General features: G+C 43.9%; 1 protein-coding gene across 1 annotated transcript in view; it reads right to left on the bottom strand.

Moving 5' to 3' along the window:
- The window catches only part of INTS1 (integrator complex subunit 1), a 385,650-nt gene that overhangs the window by 221,997 nt on the left and 145,522 nt on the right, over positions 1–18,131 (bottom strand). Inside the window, exon 30 of the mRNA XM_082260644.1 lies at positions 10,743–10,867. Within this exon, the coding sequence (XP_082116770.1) occupies positions 10,743–10,867 (125 nt within the window). The remainder of the gene's footprint in view (positions 1–10,742; positions 10,868–18,131) is intronic.

The raw sequence follows: 18,131 nt of genomic DNA, 5'->3' as shown, positions 1-18,131 counted from the left end.
CAGAGATAGCTGGAACAAATCGTTCCGCCCAGCGAAGAATGCAAGCCACTTCTTTGACCGCTCGGACACTCTTGGTGCCCCCCTGGTGATTGACATAAGCCACGGCCGTGGCGTTGTCCGACTGGATCCGAACCGGGCTGCCCTGGAGCTGCTCGGTCCAGTGAATCAGACAAAGTCTGATCGCTCTCAGTTCCAATACATTTATCGGCAAACTGGATTCTTCCAGGGACCAAAGTCCCTGGACAGATAACTAACCGAGAATTCCTCCCCATCCGGATAGACTGGCATCCGTGGTCACTATCGTCCAATATATTGAAATGACTTTCCCTGGCTGAGCATCGGAGACCGAAGCCACCAGACCAGAGACTCTCTGGTCTGTTTGCTCAATCGGATCCGATTGTCCAGGGATTCCGGATTCCGATTCCATCTGAGAAGAATCTCTTGCTGAAGAATTCGGGTATGGGACTGGGCAAATGGGACTGCTTCGAAGGAAGCCACCATCAACCCCAGAACCCTCATGCAAGAGAAGACCAGCTGTTGGATAGTAACAACTGGACTGCTGTTGAATCTTCCGGAGTTTCCCTACCGGAAGGAAAACTCTTGACCTGACTGTGTCTAGAATTAGACCCAGATATTCGCGCCTCTGGGTGGGAACCAGAAATGACTTTTGCTGGTTCACCAGCCACCCGAATTCCTGTAAAGAAATTCTAGTAATTTCTATGTTTTGTAGCAGGGTCTGAGGAGACTCTGCATGAAGCAGGAGATCGTCTAGGTAACCTAGAATCGATATGCCTCTTTGGCGCAGTAGTGCCAACATTGGGGCCAACACCTTCGTGAAGACTCGAGGAGCCGTGGCGAGACCGAAAGGTAAGGCCACAAACTGATAGTGGTTCTCTTCTACGGAAAAGCATAGAAACCGCTGATGTCCTGCGAAAATGGGAATGTGAAGATAGGCGTCCTTGATGTCTATGGACGCTAGGACATCCCCTGGATGCAGGAAGGCTGCTACTGTGCGAATGGATTCCATCTTGAATTTCCTTATGTTGAGAAAGGAATTGAGTGCCCTTAAGTCCAGAATTGGACGCACTTTGCCCTCTTTCCTGGGTATTGTAAATAGGTTTGAATAAAACCCTTGAAAACGTTCTGTCCAAGGAACGTGGACTACCACTCCTTGTTGTAGTAAATCCGTGACTGCTCTCCGCAGATCTTCTAGACGATCCGAGGATAGTCGGATATTGGAAGGGAAGAATCGCGCCGGTGGGAGAGATAGAAACTCGATCTTGTACCCTGACCTTATGACTTCGCAAACCCACTTGTCCGGGATTCTGGAAAGCCATGGATCCGGGAACCGGCGAAGACGTCCCCCCACCCCAGTTATGGGTGGGGGCGCACCTTCAGGCTTTGGACGATTTATCTTCAGGTCTGGAGGGGGCGGGCTTTTGCTTGCCCGACCAACGTCCCCTGAAGCCTCCTGAAGGAGCTTTGGAGGACTTAATTTTTTCACCCGCGGGACGAAAAAACTTTTTGTGAGCAGAGAAAGAAGGCCCTCGTCTTTGACGAGTTCCTTTACCTTTAACATTTTGCGGTAAAAAGGTGCTCTTTCCACCCGTGAGATCCTTAATGATCTCATCTAAGTTGGCTCCAAATAGACGCTCTCCTAAAAAGGGGATATTAGCCAATACTTTTTTGGAACCTTGGTCGGCTAACCAACCTTTTAGCCACAGAGTACGCCTGAGAACCACTGCTGAAACTGATGCTCGCACCAATAATGGAGTGGCGTCTAACGCCGCATCACACACAAACTGTAACCCCTGTATCATTTGTTCCAACAAATCTGATACCGCCTGAGGGACCTCTTCTAAGTCCCGGCGTAACCACTTGGTCCATTCAGTTACAGTCTGCGAAACCAGACCAATAGCAATTATTGGTCTGAAAGCTGATCCAATCAAGGAAAACATGGTGCGAGACATAGCTTCTATCTTGCGATCCACTGGATCTTTAAAAGACGGAGCGTCTTCTAAAGGAATAACCGTGGCTTTATTCAATCTAGCAATTGGTGAATCCACCACAGGTGGTTCTGTCCATTTCTTAATGAGGGTTTCCTCAAACGGATAACGCCTGTTAATGCGTTTAGAAATAGCAGAGGTGCGTTTTGGCAGACTCCATTCTTCTTTGATTGGATTGCCAAAGCATTTGGGCAATGGAAAAACCTTCGCCACTTTGATGCGTTTTTTAGTCCCAAAAGGGATTTCAGTTTCAGCTTTTTCCGACGGAATACCCTGTAATCTTAAGGTTTCTTGAACAGATACAATGAGTGCGTTTACCAACGCTTCCTCTCGGGCTATGGCTGATGCCGAAACATCCTCCTCACTGTCTGAAGAGACAGTACCCGAGACACCAATCCCAGATGAAGTACCTGCAACTGCAGAAATAGGCTCAGATTCTGAATCCGAAGTTTCAGATAATAAGGGGTTAGGCGGGGGTCGCTTTCTTGCGCCCTGTCCCTGACAAGCCACTTCCACCCGGGACACAAAAGTTTCCATAATAGCTGACAATGATTCAACCGTCAGTGGGGTGCTGGAGGATCCTGCAGACACCTCGAGGGGATCCGGTGGAGATACATGAGTGGCAGGGTCCATGTTAATTCAGGACACCTCTGCCAGAAAAAACAAAACTTTTTTTTTTTTTTAAATAAAAAATACCTCTTTTTTTTTTTTTTTATGTGTATCCCCCTAGCGCAATAGCGCCCCTCAGAGTACCTGCTTCTCGATCCCCACAGAGAGAGAGAGAGACCCCCAAGGCTCACCACCCGATGCAGAGAAGTTTCCAACCAACTGCAGTCAGCGTCTGTCTTTTACAGACTGGAAAGATCTGTGTTCGTTTTCCCGGGTAGAAGGACGTGGCTCCGCCCCCTGTGTACGCCTTCCGGCGTTCCCAGCTCTCCACGAGGTAGCTGGGCTCATCAAACATGGCCGCCCCCATACAGGAGACAATAGACTCCAAAAACATGGCGGCCGGCGTGACCTGAGGACATTCATGCACCCGGTCTACGGCAAAATGGCGGCGGACCGCCGAAATCGTTTTTCCCAGCACATCCACCTGCATCTCTGCTAAGTGGCGGTTTATCGATCTGCAAGAGGTACACTACAATTAAGGTAGGATTATACCTCCTATGTCTGCTGTAATACTACAGTCTGCTGGGTAGAGTGTTAGCTCTCAAACCAAGTCCACTTCCCACCAAACACATACTGTATTTACAAGGGGGACTTTTAGTGTCAGATATATACTGACCATGTATGGAGGGGCCCATAATTCATACTGCCTCATATCGAGGAAAAAAGGGAACGTTTACTCACCATACCGAACCGACAGGCACCCTCTCTTCACAATACCCTCTCCACCGGGGTGGGGGGTTGTGGACCACTCCGGACGCCTCGACTCTCTGGTTCCTGGCGTCCAAGCGAGACTTTTAACTCGCAAGGTCAGTCCCTCCAATGGGACTCCGTCGCGGCCGACCCAGCGCGGAGCTCTGGTCTGCACGCGCTCGTAGGCAGAAACCGGGGTGACCACTGGATCTCAACATCCAGCCCGTCGCCCGGCCCCGCATACTTACTTGAATGTGTCGCGGCCGACCAAGCGCGATGCAATGGTCTGCGCGCGCTCGTAGGCCGGCTGGGGTGACCACTAGTGTCGCCCAGTCCGGCGTATTTGCTTGAAGATCTCACAGGAAAAAAACACTGGAGAAAACTACCTAAAAAATATTTTTTCTAAAGAAAAAATCTTGCCAGGACCAAAAAGATCCCAGCAAGGAACTTAGGTCCTTACTCCTGACTAGACAGAAAAAAACTGATGCCTTGTAGCAGAGAGAGGGAGGATATACCCTCAGGGACTGCCCCTAAGGTGGAGCCAGAACGTTTTTTCTTTCTGCCTAGTCCTGCTCCTGCGGAGACAACATAACCCAGTTCTTGTGAATCAAGAAGACTACGTCTGTCAATGAGCGACAGAGAAAGTATGTTTAAAGTTACTGCCCACTTATTCATCAAAAAAGCATCTTCACACAAGGTGTTCCCTCACAGGGGTTTGTCAGCACCACACCAACACAAATAATATTAGTCTCCTATCTATGCAGTTGGCCTAGTTGAGCGTTACAGGCTCTATACCTATTCAAGCACAATCTCTCTGCAAAACAGTGATTCTACTCTCTTTCCATCAGATATTAATCTGGTTAAAGCACCTGATTAGAGTCTATATCAAATTTACGTGCAGAGATGTCTCTGTATCTCATCTTAGTAAAGAGGGCTGCCATGCCCTTTAAAATGTTTTTGTATTTTGCTTGAAGATATGAGACTTAAGTAAATTTCTACTTGGATCTACAGTTCGTGTATTGCCTATTTTTTTTGCTGTTCGACTAACATGGTATCTCCATTTAGCCTTGCATCCACACCCACACAAGCTTGCGATAGGATTTGATATGCTTTCCAGGGTTAAACTGGCATGGACATGAGCTCCACACACAGGCTGATCCTGAAGAAACTAAGTCCACAGGAGAGAGCAATGACTAACCGGAGAATACTCTTTTCTGGGCAAAACCAACCTGTCTTCAGTCAGTTTTAAAGCTATTTAATGACCCCTTCACTGCTGAAACAGGCTCTCAATCTAAACCCTCAATACATTCATCTTTGCTTCAAGCTCTGGGTAGCCCTGTCAGCACCATCCAGTTTGATAAAACTGGATTTTTGTACTTACCGTAGAATCCTTTTCTCTGAAGTTCGACAGACGCAGCTCCATATCTTCTTTAGACCATTGGGTTATGCTCCTCCAATCAGGAATAGGACACTTAGCAGGAAAAAGCTTTACCACGCCAATGGGGGCTGTCCCTGCAGGCAAACCCCAACACAATCTGCTACAGAATCGGGTTTCGTTGCAAGCAGTGTTTAGAAGACTAAAAAAAAACATTCACTCAGAAGCAGAGGGGGTGGGTGCTGAGTCTGTTGATGAACTTCAGAGAAAAGGATTTTACAGCAACAACAATCCAGTTTTCTTATTGTTTATCGACAGACGCAGCTCCATATCTTCTTTAGACCATTAGGATGTCCCAAAGCAGTATTTTCATGAGGGGTGGGAAGACAACGCTAAGAAGAATGTAACTCCCCAATGGAGCTCAACTAGGAACAACTGATGCTCACCTAGAAATCGCCCTCAAAGAGAACAAAAAAAAAAAAAAAAAAATTATCTTTAAACAGCAGCCTGCAAAACCTTGTGGCCAAAAGAGGCATCCCAAGATGCCAACACATCAATCTTGTAGAATTTCGTGAACGTAAGAACAGACGACCAAATCGCCGCCTTGCAAACTTGCAACACTGACGCCTGATGGTGAAAAGCACAAGAGGCAATGTAGTAGTAGAATGAGCCTTCACTGGGAAAGGAGGAACCTGACCCTTCAGCGAATAAGCCTGAACAACCATCTGCCTGATCCATCTGGAAATGGTCCCAGCAGACGCAGCCAATCCTTTACGAGGTCCCTCAGTAAGGACAAAAAGAGCATCTGATTTTCTAAAAGACTCAGTGGCCCCCAGGTAAGCCCTGATCGCCCGTCACTTGGTTTTTGATAGTGCCCAAAGTCAACTGCTGTTCAACCCCTTTCTGCAGAAAGGCCAGAACCCTAGCAACTGAAAACAAGCGAGGGTGCACCTTCAGCGATTTACACCATGAAATGTATGATTTCCACATAAGATGATATATCTTCCTGGAAGTAGACTTCCTAGCCTTCAACAGTGTAGGAATCACTGAGTCAGAAAGACCTCTATCCCTCAACACCTAGCTTTCAACAGCCATGCCGTTAAAGCCAGTGACTGTAAAGCAGGATGGAAGATCGGACCTCGAGACAGCAGATGTTCTCTGAGAGGAAGTCTCAAAGGAGCATCGGTGACAATCCTTACTAGGTCTGCGTACCAAGACTGGCGAAGCCAGTCTGGAGCCACTAGAATGACTGGGATCCCTTCCAACTCTACCCTGCGTAGAAGCCTCGGCAGGGGTTTCAGCAGGGCAAAGGCATATATCAGCCGATACCCACCCCAAGGAGCCACCAGTGCATCTGTGGCATTCGCCAGAAGATCTTGAGACCTGGCTACGAACCTCTGCACATTCTTGTTGAGACGATAAGCAAACAGATCGACCTCGGGTGTCCCCCACTGGACACACAGGAGATTAAACACCTCCAGGTGTGGGGACCACTCCCCTTGATCCAACACCTGACGACTCAGGCAATCTGCTTGCCAGTTTTCCACACCTGGGATATGCACAGCAGAGAGGGCTGGAACAAACTGTTCCACCCAGCCCAAAATCTCTGCCACATCCCTGGCCACCAAGACAATCTTGGTGCCCCCCTGGTGATTGATGTAAGCCACTGCCATGGCATTGTACAAATGAATCCGAACCAGACAATCTTGCTGACGAGTCATCCAGTGGCTCAGACAAAGCTTTATTGCTCTGAGCTCCAAAACATTTATTGGCAGTTTGGACTCTTCTACAGTCCAAGTTCCCTGGGCACAGAGCTTGCCCAGTACCCCGCCCCAGCCCGACAGGCTGGCGTCCTTGGTTACCATCGTCCAAAACAACGGGAGAAAGGACTTGCCCTGGCATAGTGCCGGAGAATGAAGCCACCATAACAGAGCAGATCTCATGTTGTAGCTCAACCGAATAAAAGTGTCCAAGGACTTTGGATCCTTGTTCAATTTGACAAGAATCTCTCTTTGCAAAGGTCTGGTATGGAACTGAGCAAACGGAACCACCTCAAAAGTTGATACCCTCAGGCCCAAAGCCCGCATGCAAGTTCACGGAGAGGATCAATTGTCAACAACAACCAAATCGCCCCCTGCAACTTCTGCAGCTTGTCCTGGGGAAGAAAGACCCTCGTCAAAGTTGAATCCAGAGTCCGGCCCAGATAATCCAGTCTCAAGGAAGATATCAGGTCGGATTTCTTGAAATTGATGTTCCACCTGAACTCCTGCAGGGAGCTGACAGTGATCGTCAGGTCGCTCATCAGGGCTGAATGAGAGTCTGCTCTCAATAGGAGATAGGGTTGTCACCTCATCCCTTTAATCCAGGACACATTAATTACACAGGTTCTGAGGCTGATATAATGCACATAGTGAGTTTAATTACCACCTTAATCAGCCACAGAACCTGTGTAATTAATGTGTGTCCTGGTTTAAAGGGATGAGGTGGTAACCCTAATAGGAGATCATCCAGATATCCTAGTACCGCAATCCCCATTAGCGCAACAATGCCAACACTAGGGGCAGTACTTTGGTAAACACCCTGGGAGCGGAGGTGAGAACAAAGGGTAACGTCACAAATTGATAAGACTCTTCTGCTATGGCAAAGCGGAGAAACCGCTGGGTTTCTAGCACAGATAGGGATGTGTAGATATGCGTCCTAGATATCTATGGAGGCCTAAAAGTCTCCCTGGTGTAGTGACGCCACTACTGTTGGAATGGATTCTATTCGGAACCTCTAAATCTGCACAAAGTGGTTCAGAGCCTTGAGATGCAGATTTGGACACACTTTGCCCTCTTTTCTGGGCACAGTAAACCGGTTTGAATAAAACCCTTGAAATCGTTCCTGAGAGGGAACTGGCACAATCACCCCTTTCAACAGCAGATCTTGTACCACCTCTCGTAGATTCCTTAACCGCTCTGGAGATAGGCGCAGATCGGACGGGAAGAATCTGTCTGACGGACAAGACCAGAATCCGATCTTGTGCCCTGATCAGATCGGTTTGTGTACCCATTTGTCCTGAATCAAGAAAGTCCAAGGTTCCTGAAAGAAGCAAAGACGTCCCCCCACCCCAGAAGCGGGTGAGGGTGCCCCTTTATGCAGATGAGAATTTGTCTGCAGATCTGGACTGGCCAGTCTTTGATATACCTGACCATGGCTTCTTAGAACTCCCAGAAGACCTGAACGGCTTTCCTTTTTCTTGCGACCCAGAGGTACGAAAAAGCCGCTTATGAGCAGTGCTGGAAGACCCCCGTCTAGGACGTGGCGCCTTGCCCTTTAGTGGATTGAGGGAGAAGAGTACTCTTCCCACCCCTAAGGCCTTTGATCAACTCATCCAGAAAGGATCCAAACAACCTCTCCCCCATACAGAGAAAATCCGTCAAAGCCTTTTTGGAAGCCTGGTCCGCAGACCAGCTTTTTAACTACACCATGAGTAATGGCAATCCCCACTGCAGACACTCTGGCCACTAGGGGAGCCGCATCCAGGGACACATCACACATGAACACCAGGGCTTGTGCCATCTGGTCCACTAGTTCCAGCACTGCTGGAGGGATCTGCTCCGCTTCCAAGGTACCTTTTAGTAACTTCACCCATTCAGTAACAGTCTGTGACACCATAAGAGTCAAAAATTTTGGTTTCAATATGGAACCCGCTAGCACATGTAGATGGCAGGACAGACTCCACTTGTCTATCCACGGGGTCTGCAAAGGCCGGGGATTCTTCCACCGGAACCACGGTAGACTTATTCAGCCTGGAAACCGGGTGATCCACTTTTGGTGGCACGGTCCACCTCGTGGAAACTGCATCAGCAAAAGGATAGCGGCGTTTAAAGCGCTTAGGCACAACTAGCATGTGCTTGATTTGCCACTATTGTTCACTGACAATTTCGTCAAAAAGCTCTGGACAAGGAAACACCATGCCCGATATCGGGATTTTCTGGAACCAAGACACCTGTGAAATGGACACTGTAGATTCATCTGCCAATTTTAAAGTTTCCCGCACTGAAACTATAAGTGATTCCACCAAGGCGCGTTCCCGAGTAGCGGCTGACGAGGACAGGTCCTCTTCACCATCAGAATGTGAAGACACTGACCCCTCAGGGTGGGGTGTGTCTGTGGCTGCCATATCTGCCTCAGAATCGGAGGAAACTACAGAGGGAGGTGAAGGCAGAGGACGTTTGCGGCTAGCAACACTTTTACATACAAAATCTACCTTTGACACCAGGCTTTCCAAGACTGCTGTAAGCGCAGAGAGGGACTGCAACCCAGAAGGTTCCGCAGCAGCACCTAGGGGGTCTGTAGGTGAAATAGTACCTTGGGACTCCATATTACACTGAAATTAAAATAATGCTGTGTCACATTAAAAGTCGCTAAATCGGGATCCCACCGCTAACTTAGCGGTATACCTAGTCCCAATCCAAAACAATCTGATAGAGTGGGTGAAGAAAACCCACAGGGGACCCCAGAAAACGTTACCAAACCGCTCAGGAGACTGCCAGCACGTTCTGTAAAACCGAAAGTAAAATGTTCTGACACAGGAAATAGAATCACAGCTTGGATCATTGCTAGAATTTTGTGTGTCATACCGTTTGCCTGTCCAGCGATCATGGCCACCCCATGCATTTCTATGAGGAACTAACAAAAAATGGCTGCCCATGCATTCCAATGGGAGAATAGAAAGCATGAATCTACAGCAAAATGGCGGGCCCCCCATGGCATGCCATATGGTCTCCCAAACCCCCAAAGGGAGTCCAAAACAAGAGGCATTGGAGGGGTCCCAAAGAAGAGACCACCAGGACAAAGCCATCCCCCACAAAAAACCGTAGCCGCGGCCACAATATTTCTGCCACCCGGAGGTAGGGAGCCCTGAGGGTCCAGGCAGAGGGCACACGTCCACCCTGAGATTGCCAGGGGATTGGGGGGAAAGTATTACTCACCATACAACAGTACCAGGTGGGCACCTCTCCGAACAGTCCACCTCCCACCTGGGGTGGGGGTGCTGCCAGCCAGGGGGTACGCTGCGACTCCAGGTCAATCGCGTCCCAGCAAGACTTGTCCACTCGCAGGCTCATCCCCATTCATCAGGGCTCTGTCATGGTGAGGCCTAGTTCTGGACTATAACCTGCTCACGCTCGTTGGCCAGGCTGGGTGACTGTAAGGATCTAGAATATCCAGTCCAAAACCACAGCCAGCTGTTGCTTGTAGTTCTCCAGAAACTAACTAGTGAAAATAAAAAAATCACAAAAAAACAAATTTCCCTATGAATACCTAAGACCGAAGTCCCAGCAGGGAACTAAGTACTATTCCTAAACTAGGCAGAAACAAACTAGATGCTGTAGCAGAGTGTGTGGGGTTATGCCTGCAGGGACAGCCCCCATAGGCGTGGTAAAGTTTTTTCCTGCCTAGTGTCCTATTCCTGATTGGAGGAGCATTACCCAATGGTCTAAAGAAGATATGGAGCTGCGTCTGTCAATGAATGATCGAGAAAAGTAAATTTTTTTAATCAACTTTTGCCAAAGTTGCTTGGTGGAAAATTGTCGGTCTATCAGTGACCAAACCCACTCATTGCTTGGGTTTTCTTACAGCTGCAGGTGTCGGTTGTCAGACAGGGGAGATTCCTCCATCCAAGCGGTTTAGAATGGATAATGGGATCTATTAGATTGCTCTCATTCAGCCTGTTGGCTGAACAAGAGAAATCTATGCGTATGTTGCTAGCCTTAGTGACAGGCCATTTGTCTGTCACAAGGAACAGACAGGGCCAGAGGCCTCAGAGCTGCAAGCTGAAGGTTCTACAAACTAAGGCAAATAAGCTAATGTGCTGACTGGGCATTTAGTTATTTTAAGAATCTAAATTACAATATATACCCAGAGAGAATCCAACAGCATTATACAGCAGATATCATCTACTTTCATTAAAACATAAATGGCAATAAAACAATTGATATCATGAAGGAGCATTTTACCTGCAGGAACATTCCAGCTAAGTCATCCTCTGGACCTAGCACTGGGATCTGGGTAAGACCCCTCGGTCGTACCTGTCCTTGGGGTGTTTCACTGCTTGGTTTCCTTTTAACCACATCAGCACTGTCTGTAAACGACCAGACAAATAATATAGCATTAATACAGAGCAGTCCAAAATGTGAAGACACAAGATATAACAATTAATCCACCTGTAAAGAAATGTCTAATTTTTACCAAACTAGTTAGAATAAGCAATCTCCTTTCCCCATGACACCAGGGGAAAGATTTGTGTGTCATTGAGTAGTGCTCGTTTTATCGTTGCTTACTCTATTATAGGTATTAATGTGTATTAATGGTAGATCTTCCTACCATTAATAAACATGCTGTTTGCCTCTCTGCAAGTAAGCCATAGAAAGAACAGAGATAAAGTGAAATCCAAAGAGTTTAGCACAGAGCTCCTCTATGATGAAATGACATGCAGCCTATTAACTATCTCAAAAAGGAGTACTTTTGCAAAATGCAGTATATAACTAGCCTAAATAAAAGGTGCGCAAAACCAATATCTTTGTAATGATTAATACAAAAATATGTGTGTGAAAAAATAAGGTTAACTCTTATTAAACCATAATAAACAATGTAAATCAAATAATGTAAATTATAAAATAGCAGTCCCATAATATATAATTTATGTATAACAAAGACGTAAACTTCAAAGAAAAATACTTAAATGTCAAAATGTGAAATCTTGAAAATGATGAAAGTCCATGTAAGAATCCCAAACCAGATCACAGACAACAGTTTCAGTAACACAGGCAAAAAACAAAACACCAGAGATCAACAGTAGGTGTACAACATCATATGCCATTGACCTCACCCTACGTGCATTAGTCTGGTGAAACAGAGGTCATTAGGGGATAAAGAAGAATAAAGAAGGGTGCTATATAGGTTTATAGTGAGGACCTATATAGCACCCTGTGGCTTACTAGACGCTTTGCACCAAGTGCCAAGGTGAGGTAGGATCAAGTGCCTGAAGCAACATTACAGGCCGACCTCAGAGCATGGATTCCAGTACGGTTCCCAAGGTTTACCAAGGTTGCACCAATCTAAATGCACAACTTCTATTTGTGGTATTAGAAGTGAGGAGTTAACTGACAAATTTGAAGATAAAATTAAAAAAAAATAAAAATTTGAAAGAAAAAAGTAAAATTCCGCGCTAGGATGTCTATGACAAGGCTGCAGTCTAGCTCACATATCCCAAAATATGGAATTTGAAATGGAATGGATATATTTAAGGGAGAGGTATAGGCGGTGCTGTCTGGAAAATGTATCAAATAGCCAGATAAAAACTAATAAAACTATTTCCTTAAAACCTTGTGTACATAAAAGACATAAGTAATATGTAAGCAATACAATAAAAATAATATGTAACCAAATTCCATACGCTATATATCATATCATATGAATCCAATAGTAAGGTGCTCACAGTGGCAAAAAAAAAGTGACAAAAATACAAATGTCATTAAGCAAAATATTGCATAAATATATAACCACACACTATGAATGAGGTAAAAAGGTTCTCTCAGTGCAAAAAAGTGCAAAGAAAAATGCAGTACAAAAAAAGTATATAGTCACAAAATTCATAACTCCACATAAAAAGTTAAAATAAGTGCAAAATCAGTGCAAAAAACGTAAAGTGAGTAAAAAAACAACCTAGAAAGAGAGAAACTTTCAAATCCTCAGTCACAAATAATTTCAGAATAATTAACTAATCACTTGTAACCGTACCTGTCGGCTTCAATATGTGGGGAGGACCACTAGGACCCTTTTTGTTAGGATCAGGGAACACAATAATATTAAGAAAGGGTTCCCCAAACACAATCTAGGCATTTTTCAGAGGTACATAATAGGGACCCAAAAGGGCCTATATTTTATGGGATAGATCAGGTTAAAGGACATTGGAGAGGGAATAGAAAAGGGTTAAAGTATCCCAAAATGAGACCGAATGGATTTATCAGCTACGGTCACTACAGCGGGGGGGGGAGCCTTTTATCGATATAGATTTAAACGGTTTAATTTTCAATTTTTAAATTTGAAACATACACTTAGTTCTAGTACCAACATTACTCTGGAATGAGCTCGGATATAGTATCTGGGTAGCCAACGCAGATATATTTGATATTTGTTTATAATTCTATTATTTCCTCTTTGATGTACACCTTTCTTCTGCATGAAAGAAAAGAAAAAGGAGGCGCAAACACCTAGTGCATTACCCGTGGTCACCGTTTAAAAAATATTTTAATAAAATGCCAAATGCATACTCACAGACAAGAAGAGTGTTAAAATTGCATTACAAGAATCCACCACACGTGGAATGGAACATGTCCTTGTAGCTAGGACCACTAACGCGTTTCGGGAGTCAAGCTCCCTTCATCAGAGGCTCTGCCTGAGGAGAGCAGCACGTCGGTCTTTCCCTTCGGAGTGAGCGCTTGGCTGAATTGTTTGTTTACACCTTTCTTCTATTTTAAGATACGTTTTATATTTTTTCTTTATAATTTCTTTCATAGATCATTTTTCATGAAGGCTTACTTGGTTTTAATTTTTTTATATATTTTTTTCTATTATTTTAACTTTCAATTTACTATTTTTTTTGTTTCTGACCGTAATATATATTGTTTATTATTTTTATACTTTTAGGTATAATATATATATATATATATATATATATATATATATATATATATTGGATAATGTTATATTGAGAATTACATTATATATATTATCTAAAAGTGTATGATGATCAGACTATATCCCATATTTTATATCCAATCCCAAGTCATTATTGTATTGTTTGCTGGCATAATAATCCTCTAGTAGATAATATTCTGATTGGAAATATCTCCTATGTAGAAATGGTTTACATATACAAGTTATTGTGTAGCGACATATACTATAACTGTATATGTATCCATATTGTTTTCTGATTCTACTAAATGTGTAATTTAACAAAATATATATAGGTAAAACATTTATTTCTGGTCAATATAAATTCTGTATTTGTAATGTATACTCATTAGACTTACATACAGCAAACGCTACAGCGCTACTTATGCATAATAAATAGTACACATGTGCAAAATAAGCCAAGTTATAAGGTGCATGCAGTATATTAAAGTGCTAAAATGTGCAAAATACTCATATAATTGTGAAAAACATATAAACAAATCACTCATAAGGTGCACTAATAAATAAATGTCCATATAAAGTGCATCAACAGTTCATAATAATTTTTTCATGTCCCAAAAGGTGCAAAACGTGGCAAATAAGGTGCTTAAAAGTGCTTGTGCTTCCTCCACCACATAAAGATGGCCTCTCACCTCAAGGTTAGACCTGTGTTTCACCACAAGGTCTCATCAGCTGTTCCCCTGAGGGGATAAAATTAGCTGCACCACTGTATGTGGAATCTTTCCTTTAAACCACTTAGTATGCCGGGCTAATCTCCACTTAAATGGCTTCCACCACATTCATATAGGCTTTGAAAAAAGAGGGAGATATCTAGTGCTCTCTGCTTGTAATAAATTTATTGTAATACAAATAAGAATGGTACACTTACAAAATGAGCACATAAAGCTGTGCGGGCTTTCCTCATGTTTCTCAGTTAAGAGCTGGCCACAGAATCTCGTCTCACTGGGAGTCTCCGCCTCCTATACGCGTTACGTCATACATGCAACACAATTGACTTCTTTGGTAGAGGTGGAGTTACCCGACGAGCCGGCCTTTCTTTATGGCACTTGTAACTGCTGGGCACGCACGCAGCGTGTCCCCAGGCAATTCATTTCGAGATAACCACTGCACCTAACAACTTATGGGGTCACTCATAATATTCAGTCAGATCAAAAGACACTAATGAAAAAAAATATATAATCCGGAGCCTCCATAGGACTATGACTCTGCCGCCAACCCCCATTTCACACATTCAGCTCATAAATAAAGGCAATTACTTAAGATATTAATAAAATACATAAACCTGATTCTTAACTGCTAAATCAAAACATACATAAATCTCAATCACATACAAAGCAATCAATAAATTTAAATGAAAAAATAAAAGAAAAATATATAAAATAACAATAAAAGTTGAAATAAAAAATTAATCTTGAATACTCAGATAAAAGAACGCATAAAAGACCAGTGCTCGCTTAGCAATAGATAATGAGCACTGGTCTTTTATGCATTATTTTATCTGGGTATTTAGGTTTAATATTTTATTTCAACTTTTATTATTATTTTATATATTTTACTTTTATTTTTCATTTAAATGTATTTATTTATTTTTGCCGTTTTGATTGATTTGTATGTGATTGAGATTTATGTACGTTTTGATTTAGCAGTTAGGAATCAGGTGTATGCATTTTATTAATATTTTAAATAATTGCATTTCTTTATGAGCGGAATTTATGATATGGGGTTGGCGGCAGAGTCATAGTCCTATGGAGGCTCCGAATTATATATTTTTTTATTAGTATCTTTTGATCTGACTGAATATTATGAGTGACCCCATAAGCTGTTTGCTGCGGTGGTCATCTGGAAATGAACTGCCTGGGGACACGCTGCGGGTGTGTGGAAGAAGGTGCTCTGGTCAGATGAAACCAAAATCAAACTTTTTGGCAACAATGCAAAACGTTATGCTTGGCGTAAAAGCAACACAGCTCATCACCCTGAACACACCATCCCCACTGTCAAACATGGTTGTGGCAGCATCATGATTTGGGCCTGCTTTTCTTCAGCAGGGACAGGGAAGATGGTTAAAATTGATGGGAAGATGGATGGAGCCAAATACAGGACCATTCAGGAAGAAAACCTGATGGAGTCTGCAAAAGACCTGAGACTGGGACGGAGATTTGTCTTCCAACAAGACAATGATCCAAAACATAAAGCAAAATCTACAATGGAATAGTTCACAAATAAACATATCCAGGTGTTAGAATGGCCAAGTCAAAGTCCAGACCTGAATCCAATCGAGAATCTGTGGAAAGAACTGAAAACTGCTGTTCACAAATGCTCTCCATCCAACCTCACTGAGCTCGAGCTGTTTTGCAAGGAGGAATGGGCAAAAATTTCAGTCTCTCGATGTGCAAAACTGATAGAGACATACCCCAAGCGACTTACAGCTGTAATCGCAGCAAAAGGTGGCGCTACAAAGTATTAACTTAAGGGGGCTGAATAATTTTGCACGCCCTATTTTTTACGTTTTTTTATTTGTTAAAAATGTTTGAAATATCCAATTAATTTCGGTCCACTTCATGATTGTGTCCCACTTGATGTTGATTCTTCACAAAAAATTACAGTTTTATATCTTTATGTTTGAAACCTGAAACGTGGCAAAAGGTCGCAAAGTTCAAGGGGGCCGAATACTTTCGTAAGGCACTGTATATTGGTGAGCAATACCTATTAACTAGTGTTGCAATAAAATTTGTATTTTATGTAAGATTTTGTTTTTATGTCAACCATATCTAACTATTTATTGTGAATACATGTCTTGAGAATAAATATATATTCCCCATTTATTTTGTATTCATATCGATTGGTGTATGCTGTTAAAAAGAAATTGATTGACAAAAATAAATTTTTTTTATTTATCGTTCGGGAAAAATGGATTTTTGTAAAATCTTACCGTAAAATCCTTTTCTCTTAGCTCATCGACAGACGTAGTCCTCGGTGATACACCACCTTCGGGTTATGTTACCTCCGCAGGAGCAGGACTAGACAGGAAATTAAAAAGCTCTGGCCACACCCTAGGGGCAGTCCCAGAGGGTATATCCTCTCTCTCTCTGCCTCAGCAAATCAGTTATGTGAAAAAGCAGTGCTTAGAGAATTTAACCCAACCCAACTCCAAAACAGAGGGGCGGGGACTACGTCTGTCGATGAGCTAAGAGAAAAGGATTTTACGGTAAGATTTTACAAAAATCCATTTTTCTCTAGCGCTCATCGACAGACGTAGTCCTCGGTGATACACCACCTTCGGGACGTCCCAGAGCAGTATCACAACTGAGGGGTGGGAAAATGGAAATCAAATCCCAATCTAGAAGGCCCAACCGGTGCCAACTAGAAGTTTACAATGCTCATCCTTTATGATGAGACTCAACAAAAAAGGAGAAAAATTTTTTTTTTTTTTTTTTTTCAAACAGAAAAAAACCCTCGAGGTAGACCACCGGTCTCCTCAAATTGCGGCCTGCAAAACCTTGCGGCCAAATGAGGCATCCGCCGATGCCGTCACATCAATTTTATAGAATTTTGTAAAGGTATGTACCGACGACCAGGTGGCCGCCTTACATACCTGGACCACTGACGCCTGATGGCGAAAGGCCCAGGAAGTACTGAGCGCTCGAGTGGAGTGCGCCCTAACAGGGAACGGAGGACTCTGACCCTTAATAGAATAAGCCTGTACCACCGTTTGTCTAATCCATTTGGCAATGGTCGCGGCAGATGCAGGCAAACCCTTTCTGGGGCCATCCGTGATCACAAAAAGTGAATCCGTCTTACGGAATGATTCCGTAGCTTTCAGGTATACCCTGATTGCCCGAACCACATCTAAGGAATGCAACGCATGTTCCCGATGATGCTTGGGCTGAGGACACAAGGAAGGTAGTACAATATCTTCATTCAGATGAAAATCTGAAACCACCTTGGGAAGAAAAGATGGCTTAGGATGAAGTACTACCTTATCCCTATGAATCACTAGGTATGGTGACTGGCATGATAATGCAGCCAGTTCTGACACCCTGCGAGCAGAAGTAATAGCCACCAAGAAGGCCACCTTCTGGGATAGAGTAAGCAAGGGAATCTCCCTGATGTTTTCAAAAGGAGGTTTCTGTAGAACCGACAAAACCAAATTAAGATCCCAGGGCGGTAAGGGCGCGCGGACTGGAGGAGCCAGGTGCCGCACCCCCTGGATGAAATTCCGCACCAAGGATTTGGTAGCTAAAGGCTTCTGAAAGAAGATTGCTAATGCTGAAACTTGACCCTTGATGGTGCTCAAGGCTAGCTTCTGCTCAACCCCTTGTTGCAAAAAGGCCAATATTCGAGTCACCGAATAGGTACGTGGAGGAAATCCTAAAGATTCGCACCACGCAATATAAGTCTTCCATGTGTGATAATAGACTTTGCTGGAAGTCGCTTTCCTTGCTTTAATAAGGGTAGGAATGACTGAAGTAGACAAACCTCTGTCCTTCAGTACTTGGGTCTCAATGGCCAGGCCATTAAAACCAGCGACTGTAAAGCACGAAGGTAAATTGGTCCTTGAGACCACAGACACTCCCTGAGACGAAGTTCCCACGGAACGTCTGCGACTAACATGTCCAAGTCGGCCAGGCCGGCTTGAGGAGGCCAGCCTA

This window comes from Pelophylax lessonae (genome assembly GCF_965119305.1).
Source record: "Pelophylax lessonae genome assembly, chromosome: 6".
Lineage (NCBI taxonomy): Eukaryota > Metazoa > Chordata > Amphibia > Anura > Ranidae > Pelophylax > Pelophylax lessonae.
The sequence above is the reverse complement of the archived record's forward strand: the minus strand, read 5'-3'. Positions and strand labels throughout refer to the sequence as shown.